Consider the following 16,593-nt stretch of genomic DNA (forward strand, 5'->3'; position numbering starts at 1 on the left):
TAAAAATATTAATAGGCAGAAAATTTTTGTAAGAACTTAATAAAAAAATAAAAGTACGATGTTTGAACTTTTAATGAGTTCACTAACTATTTTCAGCATCATATAATCGCATTTGTTATTTTTTTAATTATATAATTTATTTTATTTTTCAAAAATAATATACATAAATATAATAAAAGATATAGTAATATTTCAATAAAACATGGAAATTCAGTATCTTTTCTCCCACTTGTGCCTATCATGGTGGCCAACCCAAAGTCTTCCAAAACTGCCAACATATAATACAAATCATGACAGCCTTTCATTTTCTGATTCTCACACTAAGAATAAGAAAGGCTCGATCATCTTGATTGCATGACCCTGCCCGCCTCCCCTCTTCTTAGTAAACCCAATCGAGATTAATTACATCATTCAGTATATTCAAATACACGGCACAAGCAGTCGAACATGGGACGTGTCGACACGAATGCTTCTCAATACCACCAAGGACTTCAGTTTCAAGAACTCCATCAAATTCAGGGCCCAGAGACTATCGACGATGCTCCTCCTCATGATGACGAAGGCCAAGATCTTTATGCTCCACCCAGTGATTATCAGAAGCCACAAGATTCGGTGACGAATAGGCCAAACCACGATGCTTACGTTAAGCCACTACCGACGAAGAAGCCAAGAGACGACGAGCTGCCACATGCATTCCCCCCTCCACAAGACGAACCTCAATCTTTCCCTCCTCCTCCCGATCAAGATGAGACACCGCGGCCTTTTCCTCCTGCGCAAACTAGTGATCAACTCTTCCACCAGCAACATAATGTTGGGGGAGTGCAGTTTCCACCGCCGCAGCAGCCTTTTGGGCAAGCTGTTGGAGGGGTGCCGATGGGGCGTCCTGCTGCAATGCCATCACCTTCCCCCTTCATTCATCCTCAGCTTCCGACTCAGGCTTGGAGGAGTGATCTCTTTGATTGTATGAAAAACCCGCAAAATGGTAATCGCGTCTTCTTCTTCAAACTATTTCGCTTCTCGTTTCTTTCTATTACGTTTTATGTGTTTTAACGGGTTAATGACATGTTTATCCTGAGTGAAAATACACAAACAATCTATTGGGACGGATATAGACTGTGGTAATGTTTTTCGCAAAACCGTCGCAAAGTGACTGTGAAAGTCTTTTAAAAGTTTGTCTTGCATTTCTTTTAAAAGTTTAGGAATCGTATTGTCTTTATGAACTACCTAAAAGAAAATGACAACGTTTGAAAAATGGAAAATTGTAATTTTCACCCTATAATTTTAGGGGGGGACAATTTTGGTTCAGCACGAAAAGACTTTTACGATTTAATTCTGTAATTTTGAAAATTTAATAATTTCAGTTTCATTTGGTCAGAAAGCCCCAATTTTAAAGACCATCTGCGTTTCTAGCAAAAAAGGGAAAAAAAATATCAATTTTTTATAGTTATAGTACTAAATTATGAAAATCAATTCGTGCATGACCAAAAACTTATTTGACTTGCAATAATTCAAAGTCTGGAGGTAAATATAGATTTTTTCTATTTTTTGTTGTTGTTAATATAAGGAAATTCGGTGAATTTTAACTAACGGATAAACTTATTTATTAGATGGAAGCAAATTTCAAGATGCTAGATGTAATTTTTTAAATTATAAAAAATTTATATGTAATTACACCAAATCTCAGGCGAAGAGAATGTAAATATCGTTAAAGAATACAGGTATCTTTATTACTTGAACAAAATTATGCACTCAACATCTATGTATATATTAAATGGACTAAAAGAATGATTTAAAATAGAATATTGAATCTGATTTTAAAGTCCAGCTAGAGCAATGATCCATCTAATTACTTCGGAAGAATCAGACACATTTTCAGAGTTTTCATGTTCTTACCATAACAAGGGTTCCTTATACTATAATTATACTTGATGTTGTTTTGCTACTACAAACTTATTTATATATAATATATATATATATATATATATATAAGGAAAAATGCAAGCAACTCTCTTGTGATATTGCAAATGAGCAAATTACCCTCTTATAAAAAAATAAATAGCAATTCATCTCCCTATATTTTTTAAAACACAATAATTTAGCCCCCCTATAATTTTTAAAATGAAGCAATTTATCTCTCGGTATAAGGAGGTAAATTGCTTTATTTTAAAAAAAGTACAGTAGGGTAAATTGCTATAATTTTTTCATAAGAAGGTAATGTGCTTATTTTCAATATCACAAGGGGATAAATTGCTATTTTACCCCTATATATATATGTATATTATTTTTGTGTGATTATAACTTACTGATGTATTATTCATCAATTTCAGCTATCATCACAATGTTCTTCCCATGCGTAACGTTTGGCCAAATTGCAGAGATTGTGGACTCGGGCAGTACCTGTAAGTCCACCTACAACTTAAACGTACATGCATGAATTAATTTCTATGTAGGATATGTCTGAGTGTGAGTACTGTATTATTGGTGTGCGAAGTCTGTCCTAACAATATATTCAAACTCATCTACTACACATACTAGGAATAAAAATTGTAATTTTTCAATATTTTACAGATGGCCTAGTATAAATAGTCGACGTGTGGATTTTTATCATAACTTTACACAAAACTATTCTAGCTAGCTAAGAAAACTGATCTTCAGTAATCGTAGGCGTATGTGAATTTTTCGAACCATATGCAAATATTTTACTCTGTAACTTAATTCCTTTATATATTTTCTATACATGTTCATAATATGCCAAAACGATCCCCTAAATGCATGTATATATATATGTATCCCTTTGTGTGTCCGTAGCTTGTGGGACGAGCGGGATGCTATACGGGCTGATCGCGTGTTGCCTAGCGATACCGTGCATAATGTCGTGCACGTACCGGAGCAAGATGCGGAGTCGGTTCGGACTGATTGAATCGCCCGCCCCAGACTGGCTTGTTCACTGCTTTTGCGAGTGTTGTGCTCTTTGTCAAGAGTATAGAGAGCTTCAGGACAGGGGTCTTGACCCTTCTATCGGTAGGTTTTTCTCTCCTCCACCCAACTAACACTTTTTAGAATCGCACTTACATGATGATATATATGCCTATTAACAACTATTTCAAAATTTAAATCTTTATGCAAAATAACATTTATTTTAATCAGGTTAAGAGAAAAAATGTATTGATATTAACATCACTCCATATATATATATATATACTAATTTTATCCCTTTAAAAATACAAAAACATACATGAAAATATTAAATGAGGGGTAAAATTAAAAAATTATATAAACATTTTGTTAACGTTAATAGTTTTCGTCCAAATTATAACGGAAGGGGGTTAGGTGTAAACGAAGAATTTTGGAGGGGGTGTAAGTATAATTTCAAAATATTTTTAAAAAAAAGTGTAATTTCATATTTTTATAGAGGGTCTAAATATAATTAATCATACATTTTATAATTCATTCCTATATTTATGGCATGTTGATAATTAATATTAAGTGTATATATAAGAAAACATCTTAATTAAACATATACACACATATAATACTTATAATATATTGCACGAATACGAGTTAAATACAAAACTGAAATATAAACAAGTTTGGGTAAGTCTAAATATTTGCATTCAACCGATACATGAATAATACTTTGAGAAAATTGAGTAGAAAATTTAATTTTGAGAAGCGTAAATTGAACAAATCCTTTATTTCAGATTTTTTTTAATTATTTTTAACACATACACGGCGCCACATATATTTAAGACTATATCATTTATTTCATTTATTTATTTTTTTGTAGACCATACGCATATATTTAATAGGATTCAGAACAAAAATAATCAACTTACATAACAAGCGAAATTTAACTTAGAAATGAGAATGAATCCAGTCCCGATAGGATTTGTCAATAATCGAAACCCTATTATCCATCAAGAGTTTCTCGGGCAAAAAACTCAACAGCTCGGATTTGTTCGCGTCACCAGACCCAACTAATTAGAGTCTCTAAAATATTAAAATATATATATATATATATATATTTAAGAACAATACTATATGATCTTAATTTCAAAAATTATAATATGATAATATTATTTATATTATAACAACAATAATGATTAATTAAGGCATTGTTGTTTGTTATTGTGATTGTTAGGGTGGGTAGGTAATGTGGCGAGGCAGCAACAGCAGCAGTATGGTATGACAGCTCCCATGGGGCAAAGGATGATGCAGTGATGAGCTGACATTATAAATGGAGTTATTGCCTTCTAATTCACCTCAACTTCTCCCTTTCTACCTACTTATTGTGTTTGGTTATTCATGAATTGTTCTTGTGTTGCTGTGAATAGCAATTTACGTTCATGTGATATTGAAAATGAGCACATTACTCCCTATGAAAAAAATATACCAATTTACCCTTTTGTACTTTTTAAAATGAAGCAATTAATTACCTCTTTATACAGGGAGGTAAATTGCTTCATTTTTAAAAATCATTAGGGGGTAGATTGTTGTATTTTAAAAAATATAGGGAGGTAAATCGCTATTTATTTATTTTTCATAATGGGGTAATTTGCTTATTTGTGATATCACAAGGGGGTTTCTTGCATTTTTCTCTTTAATTATAATTAAAACCAAAATTGAGAAAATTAGCGCTAAATAAATTAAATGACACTTTTAATATTGTTATTAATTAATTGTATGTATTAAGTGTGATTGGAATTTTTATTTTGTCACAGTAATGATTTTCTTTTTTTTTTTATAATATTAATGTGGGCTTTTGAAAATATATAAAGCTCAACTAAAATTCAATTTGGAAGAGACTTCAGTACTTGAAGTAATCACACCGCTTAAGGATTTAATGCAATTTATCATATGTGATATTAAAAATAAATAAATTATTTATTTATAAAAAAAAAAGAAATTTATCCCCTATATTATTTACAATAAAATAACTTAATTATCTCCTTTAATAGAGAAGTAAATTACTTTATTTTATTAAAAATAAAAAAAAATGGGATAAATTATTGCATTTAAAAAATACTAAGATATAAATTATTATATCTTTTTATAGAAAAATAATTTACTCATTTGTAAGAGCCTGTAAAAATGTATGGTGTTACATTATTTATTTTCAGATGATTTTGCAGTTTGCAAGAGCCTTTTTCTTTAAAAAAAAAAAAAAATCGTTTTGAAGTATTATGTTGGGAAAAAATACAATTTTAGTCCAGCTTCTAGGGGCGGTAACTATTTTAGCTCAAGTCCAATTCAAAATATTGAATTAGTATAATAATTTTCAAAAAATGGTAATTTAAGGACAATATGCCCTAATTTTGCTGGAATCGTGCACATGATGCACATGTGACCACATAAATTTGGGAATTTCAACAAAATCTGGGGAATTAGTTATGTGGAAGTATTTTTTACATGATTTTTTAAAACACGCCACCTTTGTTACGTAAACACCCGCTGAAAATTACTTTCATGAAAACTAACTCACCGAATTTTGGAGAAATTCCCAAATTTATGTGATCAAATGCACAATTCCAACAAAATTAGGGCATTTTGTCCATAAGATGCCACTTCTTGAAAATTATTATCCTGATTCGCTATTTTGAATTGAATTTGAACTAAAATTACCAGAGCGTCTAAAAAATGGACCAAAATTACATTTTTTCCTATTATGTTAGTGCATCGAAAAAAGGACACCTCGTGCAAATTGGCTCAAAGTCAATACTGAAACTGTGTTCCTAATAGAGTGTGGATTTTCTATTTTTAGATCTTTGTTATTTGGTCTATTTCATTTAATATATATACACATTATGTGTATAAAATATTTTTTAAAATAAAATAAATAATATAATAACGTGTATATATTAAATAATATAAAAATTACAGTATAATTTTGAATAGATTATTCAATCTACAGGGTAGATTGAATTTTTTATACTAAATTTATAATGCATTTTCTATTCCATCTAATATATATATATGCTAAAAGTACAATATTCGCTTAAATAAAATAAATAATATAATCTTTGTAAACATGATCTGTAAAAAGAAATGCAATATAATTTGAAATAAAAAATTCAATTTGATTGTCGAAAATTTCGGTTCGGTACGGTTCGGCCGGTTAAATCTATTATGCATACCCCTACATATCAACACCTACTATTACAGTAGAAATAACACCTACTATTCAGTCGACACAACATCCTACGCATGAGACGGAATTCGAAGCCATAACTTCTAAACTTATGGGGCCTCAACTTCAACAACTGGATTAAATCTCATTTGCAATGAAATTGAGTTGCACTCTGGGCTTTTCGGACTAGTTGGTGTCGTTCCCTCTTATTCTAGGATGCATTCTGATATTGCCACTCTGCCTTTTGGAGGGAAATGGACTTCTCAATTGAAAAACGAAATAATTAATGAAAATAAAACTATAATTAATTATTTTAAGAAGAAGTAATAATTCGTAAGCATAGCCAGTACATAAATTCAAAATGCACCAATGAATAATTTAAGAAGATTTACACTTAACTTTTTTAAATCGAAATATATCACAGGGTCAGTTATTAAGTAATATATGTAAAAACTCATAAGATGTTTTAAATAAATTTAGCTCAAAATCTTCTATATTTATAAAAACACCATATAATATTAAATAAGAAATAAATAATACCAATTACATTCATATTAAGAAGATCAAGAAATCACACAAAATATATGGAATTAAAAATTGAGAATAAAGGCATACAATTACTTTTGTTTGCAAATATTTCAAATTTAAATGTTAATGAAGAATGTAAATAGTATCTTGATCTTGACATATTTCTATAGTTATAGGACCTCACGATATAAATACTAATGCAACGGATGTCCGATTGATTAAAATTGAGAAAAATGCAATTACCCGTGTTGAAAAAAACGAGCAATTTATCCCCTGTGTTATTAAAAATAAAACAATACCCTTTAGATCCAGCTGTGTACTACATGCGCCTCTTGTGATATAATCAACAAAAATATTATTTTATATATATATATATAATATTAATACATATATATTTATTAAAATAATATTTAACATATTAAATTATAAAAACATATCATCACAGAAATAATATAATAAAAATAAATAAAATTCGAAACATAGTAAATGGCCAAGACATAAACTATAAATAGAATATGATCAATTTTATTAAACAAAATTTCTTAATAAAAAACAAAAAAAAGCAGTCTGACTTATTAATTTTATTTTAATAATAAATTTACTTTCTATATTATATATTACTTTTTTAGTAATTTGTTCTAATACCAGATCATCGAAGATAATAACTAACAAATACAAACTGAGAATTTTCAGTTGCAAAGATTAGATTTTCATCGCAGCCACCAGACACATTCTAAAATATAACACTAGAGAGATTAGAATGTGGAAAATAAATGCACATTACTAACCACAATAAGCTACCTTAATTTGGTTGGAATGATTTGGACGATTCCTAAATTTGATGATCAGCCATAGAACCACTCCGTGACAAGCTTTCTGGTAGCATACAAAGCATAAAAGTTTTTGAAGTTGTATACAGCACAAAGTTATGTTTAATTACAAAGGGACGCCTTGAAGTAATCAAGGGAAGTAAAAATGGTTTGCGAAGAAACTTTGTCCGCAATGAAAAAGCTCACACGCTACCTCTCACACTGCACCTGCCATTTCTTTACCAATTCGTATCGATCAGATCGCAAAAGAATATGGCATAACAAACTCAGTGGAGAAGATGTATCCCAACAAGCATGTCTCAAGTTACAGCAAAACTTAAACGAAAACAAAAACTTAAATGTTAATAGTTGCGTCCCACAACCTAAGCATCCCATTACGTCCCCCGGTACAGATCCTCTTCCTTTCGAGGTCAGAAGCCACGCATCGGACCTGAAACCATCGTCAGAATTGCCAAACTATCAATTAGTCGCATGACAAAAAATACTAAAACTGGAGAAAGTAGCAAAATTAGAACTCTTTATGTGGCGAATTTCAGTAAGAGCCAGGTGGCTGTCACTGAGTGGAGGTCGTTGCGATCAGGTTGAAAGCAATGACCTGGAAATGGGGCTATATATATATATATATTATCAGCAAAATTTGGCATAGCTGGTGAACAATATCAATCGATGTTGGCTGCTCATAAATAGTGCATGTAGTGGTAAGTGTTCTCCTCTGAAAGTATTTTCGAGACATTGTTCAGCTACATAATTCCTTATCTGCTATTCTCTGAAAATATCTCAAAAGAACAGTAGGAACATTCCTTAGAGGACACCCCAATGGTTTGGGGCTCAATATTTCGTTGTTAAGATATTAGGTTCAAAACTAATATGAGCGTGTGTGGTGGCTGCATGATGGGTTAAAAAAATAAAAATAAAAAAACCAGAACCATAGCAGAATTACGAATGATATGCCCAACAAAATTTAGTTAAATGCCTAATGATTAAAGGGCCATATGAATTTTAGTCAAATGGCAACCATGTGCATGACCAAATTCTTTCTTTCCATCTACTGTTTCGGTCCAAATTCTAGCTATAAGGTTCCTTAAGGTTACATTTGAATCAACGAATTTGAAGTTAAGGATTTCAATCACCAATAACAAATCCTTTCAATTTGTTCACATAATTCCAAATAATTTGAATTATGTTTTGTTCGACATTAATGGATTTTAAGTTCTAATATTGAGTCATTTTAATCATTTCTCCAATCCTTCCCTCAATTCAAAATCCATCAATCAAAATTTAGCCTAAATGAATTGTTAGTCCTTGAAGATATTAAAAGACAACAAAAAGAAGCAACACAAGGTTTCTGTGATTCTTCAAGCATGAAGTAGTGCTTTGAGTTGCATCTTGAAACCCATACTTCTGATTTATTTGCTAATAATTGTTATATTTGACATTCACGTGTCAGCATATATGCTGCTGCCTTTTAATATATTGGCTAAAGTATTGAGCAGACAGACATTCCGTGGGACATAGTGGCCTTTAAATAAATTAAGACAAATGCAGGTATACCTGCAAACGATTATTAAAGTCGAAAACAAGATTATAGATTTTGGAATTTTGAAGCACCCATTTTATAAGGAGCAGAATTTTGTTTCCTGTATTCCTATTAGTCATATATCAATTCACTTCCAAAACATAAGATAGGACCAGTTCAGATCAACTTTGGAACATCTGTTCAGCCACCTTTTCATGTGATTTAGTTCATGTCCTTCTAGGTTTTACCAAACATTTCTATAAATATTGCCAAATAGAGCATTGAACAGCCATAGCTGTACATGCTCAAACAATCTCAGAAGATAGTTATGTTTAACTGAGTCAGAAAATATCAACCAGGAAAATAAAATGAATTGTCTAGTCAAGATATATATATCAATCATAGAATACAAAAGTTTTTCAATCATTCAATCATGCTTTAAAACCCATAAACTCATCACTAATCAATGATTTTGCAGAACAGGAGTAACAAATATGTTGTACTGTAGTAAGATAACACACTCTTGAAGAACCTTGTTCTTGTCTGCATCTTTGACATGCTCAAAGTGTTTCCAAAATCCCCGTATGTTTCATTAGAACATTTTAATTTTTCAGTATCTATGCTTAAAAAGTATGCAACTCAAAGCCTCACGTTTTCAAAATCACAAGTTTTCCATTATACATAATGGTTAATCATTCTCAAATGAAAGGGCATCAAATCCATGAGGGAAATTACATGCATTTGAGAATTACCTTAATATATTTATCTTTTCTCACCAATTATACAGAACTGTAATTTAGTTTATTGATTACTTAAGACCTTCAAGTAAATCCACTGTGAAATGAAGGAGAATTAGTATTTCAGAATACAATGATTTTCACCGCTAATCACTAACAAGTTGATCAAATCTTCATGGTTATCTAGGCAAAGAATTTGAGCTTAGATAAAAGGTGGTTGAAGCTCACAAGGAGAAAAGATAAACTCTTAGTATAGCTAGAAGTAAAGTGTGTATGTCCGCAGTTAGCCATTTATATTAAGAACATATGGATCATAATTAAAGCTGAATGGCTTCAGAACACAACAAATATTAGTGAATAGGGTGGAAGAACCTCACCATAGCAACTGATTTTTGGGGAGTCCTGTAGAGTTGCCATCCAGCCATCTTGGAACCAGTAGCAGAGAGTCCACCAAGTCTTTCCTGAGGGCGGTGGAAGAGGGACATTGAATTATCAGCTGCTCCTATACCCAACCAGTGTTCGCCCGCATTTATAGACAATATGGAAGCATTATGAATGGTGACATTCTTGACGCATCTTATACCACCTACAAATATGGAAGACTATTAAATCACATGGATTAACGCTTCAAATGTCAAAGCCCTATATTTTGAAGAGAATATTTAGAAACATTAGGCGCAGTAGAGTTGAGAGGAAACTTTCAGTTCTAACAAACATTGGGATAGGTAGGTCAAAAGGCAATTAATAGTTTACTTTATTATGAAAAATATTTTAAAAGAAGTTAACTATTGAGCAGGAGGCACTCGTGAAATTTCACAACGCAACAGTTATAATAATCTATTTCAAGTTTAAATCTGTAAATAAACCAGTAAGATGTAAGAGAAAACAGAACCAAATAAGAGTAAACTATATGCCATTCTTCTCTTAAAGTCAACAAATTACTCAATCTTGCAGCATAAAGTGAAGGAGGATAAAAAGAAATTTTCCATACTTTCTTGGAAAGTGTCTATACATTCAAGACACATCATATTTTTCTACACATTCCCTACAGAAATGTAGCACCATACAATTGTAAGCTTGTTCAAAGATTAAGGAAGAAAGTACATCATAGCAAGATACAGGTAATGTATGAATATGTTAACATGCAAACAAATGCACCTCGTATTTGTATCTTAATGAAATATCTTTCTCAGGTGAAACCAAAATGTGTTAACAGGCATTAATTGCTCCTCTTCAAGAAGGCCTGGGAATCAAATACATGACTAAATTGCTAGAATGTCATGTATGTTTGTCATTTCCAAAACGAAAAAGAGCTGGAGGAATTTTTGCCCTGTTTGGCAGCACTTTCAACAATATGAATGTCCACTACAAGGACTTGGGATTTCCATACTGAGTCTATTCTATATTCTAGTGGCACTTATGTGAGTTTTGGCTACCTTCGCTAATGCCAGACTCTAGGTTTCTGAAAAGGAATCTTCACTCCCCATTGGGATTAGGAGCCCCTCATGCAGTGTAGGGAGCAACCGGCAGATTAAGTGCTTCAATTTGGTTGAAGGCTAAGAGTGCGGGAACTGCTATGTCCAGCAGGAAATTTAATTTTGAAGGAATACTGTTACGCCATATGAATAATCAAGAAGAAAAGCTCCAAAATCTTGGAAGCTAATGCACGTTTTTGGCTGAGTTCTAACCTTTTCACTAGGGTCACTAGGGTCTCCAAGCTAAGGGATGCTTTCATGGTTCAAAGAACAAAGATATATAGAGAAGCATAACTGACAAGGGAGAAAAACTTTCTATCACAAACAGCTTGATGACCAACAAGCATTTATGTCATGAACCTTTTCTAGCGCGCTCATCCCTTTAAGTTCCCTCAGAATAAAGAAAAGAAGAATTTCGTAGAATTGAATAGAGAATAGGTATAGGTAGGGACCCATGAGAAAAAGTGGAAATCCCAGAACGCCACATCCCTTTCCATTTTGAGCAGCAAGTTTCCCTTAAAACAGAAAAAAGAGTCCCCCCTCGGTAAAAATGTGCCACTGAAGAACAGAATTTGGAGCTAATTCCTTAAGAGACTTCTGGCTCTCTACTATGAGTAGCAGCAGGTATTAAATGCTCCATAACTTTCATCTGGACTCAAAATTTTGAAAGGTAATTGGTAACCTTTCCCAAATGAAAACGTCAGAGTTACTAATAAGTTTTCATGCTTAAGAAAAGATTGGTACCACTGGCCACCAGAAGAATTTAAACAAAGAAAACTAAACAGAACAATAAAATAAAATTAAAAGAAAAAGATGTGTTTGATTCTGGTGTTAATATGCTAAGTAATCATGCAACAGTAGGCAAACATGATTCATATGATGTATAGCTGTATGCATCCATCTTTGTGTTGGGGGCAAATTCTAGGGGGAACGGGCCCCAGAACAATGTAGCAGACTAGTGCATCTTACGAGTTAAATGGCTTGCACTTTCTCACAAGCATGGCAGTATGGTGGAACTAACCAAGCATATTAGTCCCAACTATTGAAGAACTTAATTCCAAAGACAAACCAGGCATACAACAAAAATGTATCATGATCATTCCGAGAACAAAATAAGAGAATACAAGCAAGACCATGTAAAGGCATCACATTCTCCATGAGTGTCCAAAATTAACAAACATTTTATATGATCTACACACCACATTGTCTAAAGCAGCTGGTGCAAGTTTTCAAAACGTGTCATGTGAATTATACACATGTAAAAAAGTTATCAATCTTACCATCATCAGTTTCCCAAAATCGAAGAAGACCATCATTTGATCCTGATTTTACGAAAATCACATGAAAAAGTTAGCGCACAAACTTATAAAGTATCAAACTTAAGCAGCTATCAGATTGGCACAATTGCCAACTAAACCACCACTGGCAGACAAGTGACTGTAACCTGTAATAATTCCTTTATCTGCTATAGAGTATTCCACACATAGAACTGGACCATCATGGCAAGCTAGAACAGCGTCACATGTTCCCCGAGAAACAGACCACATTCGTGCAGTCCAATCATCACTAGCTGTTACTACAGTGTCCCCAACCATTCTGATAGACCTGTGTTGTCGCCAGGGTGTGCTCAGTCACCACAATTATGGTGTAGCATTATTTATTAAAATGAACATGACTCACCTAATCCATTTTGAATGCCCTAAAAGCTTGTGCATCTGCCTTCCAGCTCGAATATCCCAAATATTTGCAACCCTTGAAATGGATGTCCGATGAAGTCAGGCTTTAGGGAGATGAGGGCATAAAGAAGTATGGTAATTTGCAGAGGCCACAATAACAATTATCTCTCTTCAAATAAATGTACAAAAAGTCTATATGAGAAGTTTATGTGGCTTACGCATCTCTGCCGCCAGCAGCCAAGATCCCGGTGGAGTCATCATATTCCATACACAGAACTGCACTTGAACATCGGCCTACGGTGGCAACACAGGTATCTGTCCTGACATCCCACATCTTCACAGTTCCATCATGTGCAGCTGTGAGTACACGCTCGCCTGAGAGCATCCTTACAATGCTGACCTAAAAGGGAGCATAACAAGCATTAGCCAAGTGAGTCTTCAACAAGACAACACGAGTACGAATATGCCTACCGATTAGATAGGTGCATAGAAATATTCAGCAAACAACTAGAATCTGAATTAAAGAAATTAATCATAGCATGAAGTGACTCAGAAAATGTTTCACTACATCAAAGGGAAAGACGCAGCTTTATCACCTAAAAGTTGCAGATAAACTGGCTAACAAGGTACTATCACACATCACATAATTTCTGGAAGCCATACATATCTTAGTAGTCAGAGAGAAGTAAAACTTCAATCAACACTAACTAACTAGACCATAACTTTCTAGACAATGTAATCTGGTTGAAGGTAATCCTTCTGGCACTTAAATAGGTCAACTTGTTAGTCTTGGCTGCAAGTGGAATTTCATAGGCTTCAACTTTTAGGTCATTGGAGAAAGAAATTCCAGATTTTTGGTCAGAAACAAAAATGTTTAAGATCTTATGACTTATTTTGGTACAGAAATGTATGTTTTCCAAAGTGATCAATCAAATAGAGTTCTAAATGGATTGGGTTTGTTGGATTATGACAGGCCATGCAACTAAACTTTGTTACTGAGCTAAATCTATTCTGGTTTACAGGATCAGGTCTGGTATTGTTCAGGGTCCTGTAAGTTTGCCAATGTGTGAATCCAATGTACCCTCACTGAAAACATAGTATAGTTAATGTATCAGGATCCAAAAGAAAGCATGATGAACATCAAGGTATGGTTAACCTAGCCCAATGCCAAATCAGGTTCTGGATTTGTATGGACTGTTCAGAGCTGGGTTAGTAAGGTACAGACCACTGACAGGCCTAGAGCATACTAAATACATACTAAATGTTTGTCCTGCATAACGACTCAACCAAAGACAAAAAGGAACAATCAAAAGAAAAATGAATTTTAGCGGTCAATGGATTGAGCAACTTAGCAAATCCTCAGAGGACAGAGTTTCCATCTTTCCGCATTTTACAACAAGATTTTGTAATGAGTAAAAGATGATGAAGTAGAGATATAAAAATCATTCAAACCACAAACTGAAGCATGCATCATCAGTAATTGAAAAAGTAAAAATGACTCTAATCACAGCAGGACAAGGAATACATTATTTTCTGTTATTGTGAAAAGACAACCCAACATCTGCATTCCTTTGGAGCTGTTTTGCAGCAAGGGACCAAGAGAATAAGCACATATTGCCACAACTAAAATGTTGCATGGATAGATCAACCATATGCTGGTAAAGTAGTAAACTACCTGGAGTTTAAGCAGAAGATTCCAGAACAATGGAATCATGCATTTTCATTGTATAGGTTTTTACATGAAAAATTTGCTGAATGAGCCCATTACTTTACTTGTACAGATTTTTTCGAAGATAACAGCTCAATCTGATAGACCTTCCTCTCAGAGTACTATAATGGTTATATTCTAAATTATACATTTAATGTGAAATGATTATTAGAACTACCAAAGCACACACAGAATACACTCAACATAAGTAAAGGGGGGAAAGCCATTTAAGTGCAACAGAACAATACTACTCCAATCAAACCTGCGCATCATGGCCCTTCAGCTCTTCTAGAAGCTGAGTCGTCTGTTTATCCCACACAAGTACAGACTGGTCATCCGAACCGGATACCACCTTCCCTCTATCAGAGCTTATGGCTCGGACAGTTCTGCACAGAGAAATCAATAACTAGTGTTAACTAATAAAATATGACGACATAGTTTTATTGAACAAACTAATCCCAATTATATAATACTGGAATTAGAGGTCGTTACAAAATAAGGTAATGATATGATTGATCTTCTTCCTAAAATAAGTAAAGCAAGTACGGAGAACTACTGAAAATCTGCTGACAAGTAGAAATAATTGACGCATTAGCCTTCAAATGCTTTACTATGTGGATACATTACCAAGCATTTCTCAATGAAATTAGTTGATCATTCAAGAATATTGAATCTGCAAGTATGTGAAGACAACAATATTATCTCATATCTTAACACATAGATACCATAGAGGCTTACACAGAGAGAGAAAGGAGATGGGCACAGAAAGAGAGAGAAGGAGATCTTTTGCAGATACCTAGTGTGCCCCTTCAGAGTTGCCCTGAGTTCAGAACCACGAAGACTAGGGTCCCATATTTTTACCTGCGTTTATTAATAAATATGATATGAAACATAGTGTAAATTTTAGTTCCATCTCGAAAGGCAAAAGGTTTTAGAGAGGCACTTGACATATCTTTGGGCACCACATATGCCCCAAGGTATGGGGCTTATACACCAGAAGCTTTGAAATATTATATTTAAAAAGTATAAAATAATATTAGATAACAAGAAAAACAAGTATTTCGAACGTAGGCTAAAATAATGACAAAAGAAGTCCATATATGCATGAATATAATAGAATAAATCAGAAGGGTACACATTTTCAGCTCAACATATTAAAATGAAGGAGAATAATTTATAAACATCCAAATCATGAGATATATAAAAAAATTCCTAAAGGAAGTGATTTTTATGATTTTAATCTTTACAGAAAGTTGGTAAAATTTTCGCATTTAGCAATCTAAAACTGAAAAAACATTTTTTTGATTCACACATCTTTAAGGCATAAGTGCCTTGAGACGATTTGGGCCAAAAAAGCCATACATCAAGCACCTTGCAGGAAAAACTCCCACAAGCATTATGTCAAGATGATTGTACAACTGCCCACCCTTTGGACGCCATGGACAACATTTAAAACACTGTTTTTATTAATTCTAAATTTCATCAGAAAGATCTCAAAATCTAAAAGGGCACATATAGTGCTTGACAGAAGCTTTAATCTCTAAAAGAAGAAAAAATTATTTTGCATAATAAAAAACATGACGATAGTAGTCTTATGCTGGTCTCTAAATGGTCCCAAGCTTTGAAACTAAAGTTCCGATCTACTATTTTATCTAAAATCTTACTGTGCAGTCTGTGCTCCCACTGATAAAGAATCCTGCGTCTTCACGGTCACCGACTAGGTCCCACACTTCCCTTTTTGTCACACAATGTAAAGCAGTGACTGCTCCAGTATGACCTCTCAGCAAGCGGATGTTGGTTTGCACTTTCTTCTGCCCTGCTGCAGATAGATCTTGCTTCTGAAGAGATCCATTGTCATTTGTAGCTGAATCGACAATAATTCATCATGATCCGAGAAAAACACAATTAGGCTCAGTTCTATTCTAGAGAAGGGACATGTACCTAAATTGCCGCTGTCAGATGTCCATTTACGCACACGACTGAAAGGCTCTTTCCC

The 16,593-nt window shown here is 33.4% G+C and overlaps 2 protein-coding genes across 2 annotated transcripts in view; one reads left to right on the forward strand and one right to left on the reverse strand.

Annotated features, from left to right (window-relative positions):
* On the forward strand, positions 315–4,438 carry LOC105176050 (protein PLANT CADMIUM RESISTANCE 6). The gene is made up of 4 exons (XM_011098727.2): positions 315–982; positions 2,328–2,399; positions 2,809–3,021; positions 4,142–4,438. Exons 1-4 carry the CDS (start codon positions 448–450, stop codon positions 4,219–4,221), a joined length of 900 nt encoding a protein of 299 aa, XP_011097029.1. The 5' UTR covers positions 315–447; the 3' UTR covers positions 4,222–4,438.
* The window catches only part of LOC105176035 (DENN domain and WD repeat-containing protein SCD1), a 32,986-nt gene continuing 23,928 nt past the window's right edge, over positions 7,536–16,593 (reverse strand). Inside the window, 11 exon segments of the mRNA XM_020698596.1 lie at positions 7,536–7,915; positions 10,116–10,324; positions 12,494–12,535; positions 12,658–12,818; positions 12,894–12,965; positions 13,108–13,289; positions 14,860–14,983; positions 15,394–15,458; positions 16,262–16,461; positions 16,539–16,590; positions 16,592–16,593. The exon segment at positions 16,592–16,593 is cut by the window's right edge and continues 217 nt beyond it. Coding sequence (XP_020554255.1) covers positions 7,820–7,915; positions 10,116–10,324; positions 12,494–12,535; positions 12,658–12,818; positions 12,894–12,965; positions 13,108–13,289; positions 14,860–14,983; positions 15,394–15,458; positions 16,262–16,461; positions 16,539–16,590; positions 16,592–16,593 — 1,205 coding nt within the window. The 3' untranslated portion in view covers positions 7,536–7,819.

Source organism: Sesamum indicum, linkage group LG13 (genome assembly GCF_000512975.1).
Source record: "Sesamum indicum cultivar Zhongzhi No. 13 linkage group LG13, S_indicum_v1.0, whole genome shotgun sequence".
NCBI classification, from domain to species: domain Eukaryota; kingdom Viridiplantae; phylum Streptophyta; class Magnoliopsida; order Lamiales; family Pedaliaceae; genus Sesamum; species Sesamum indicum.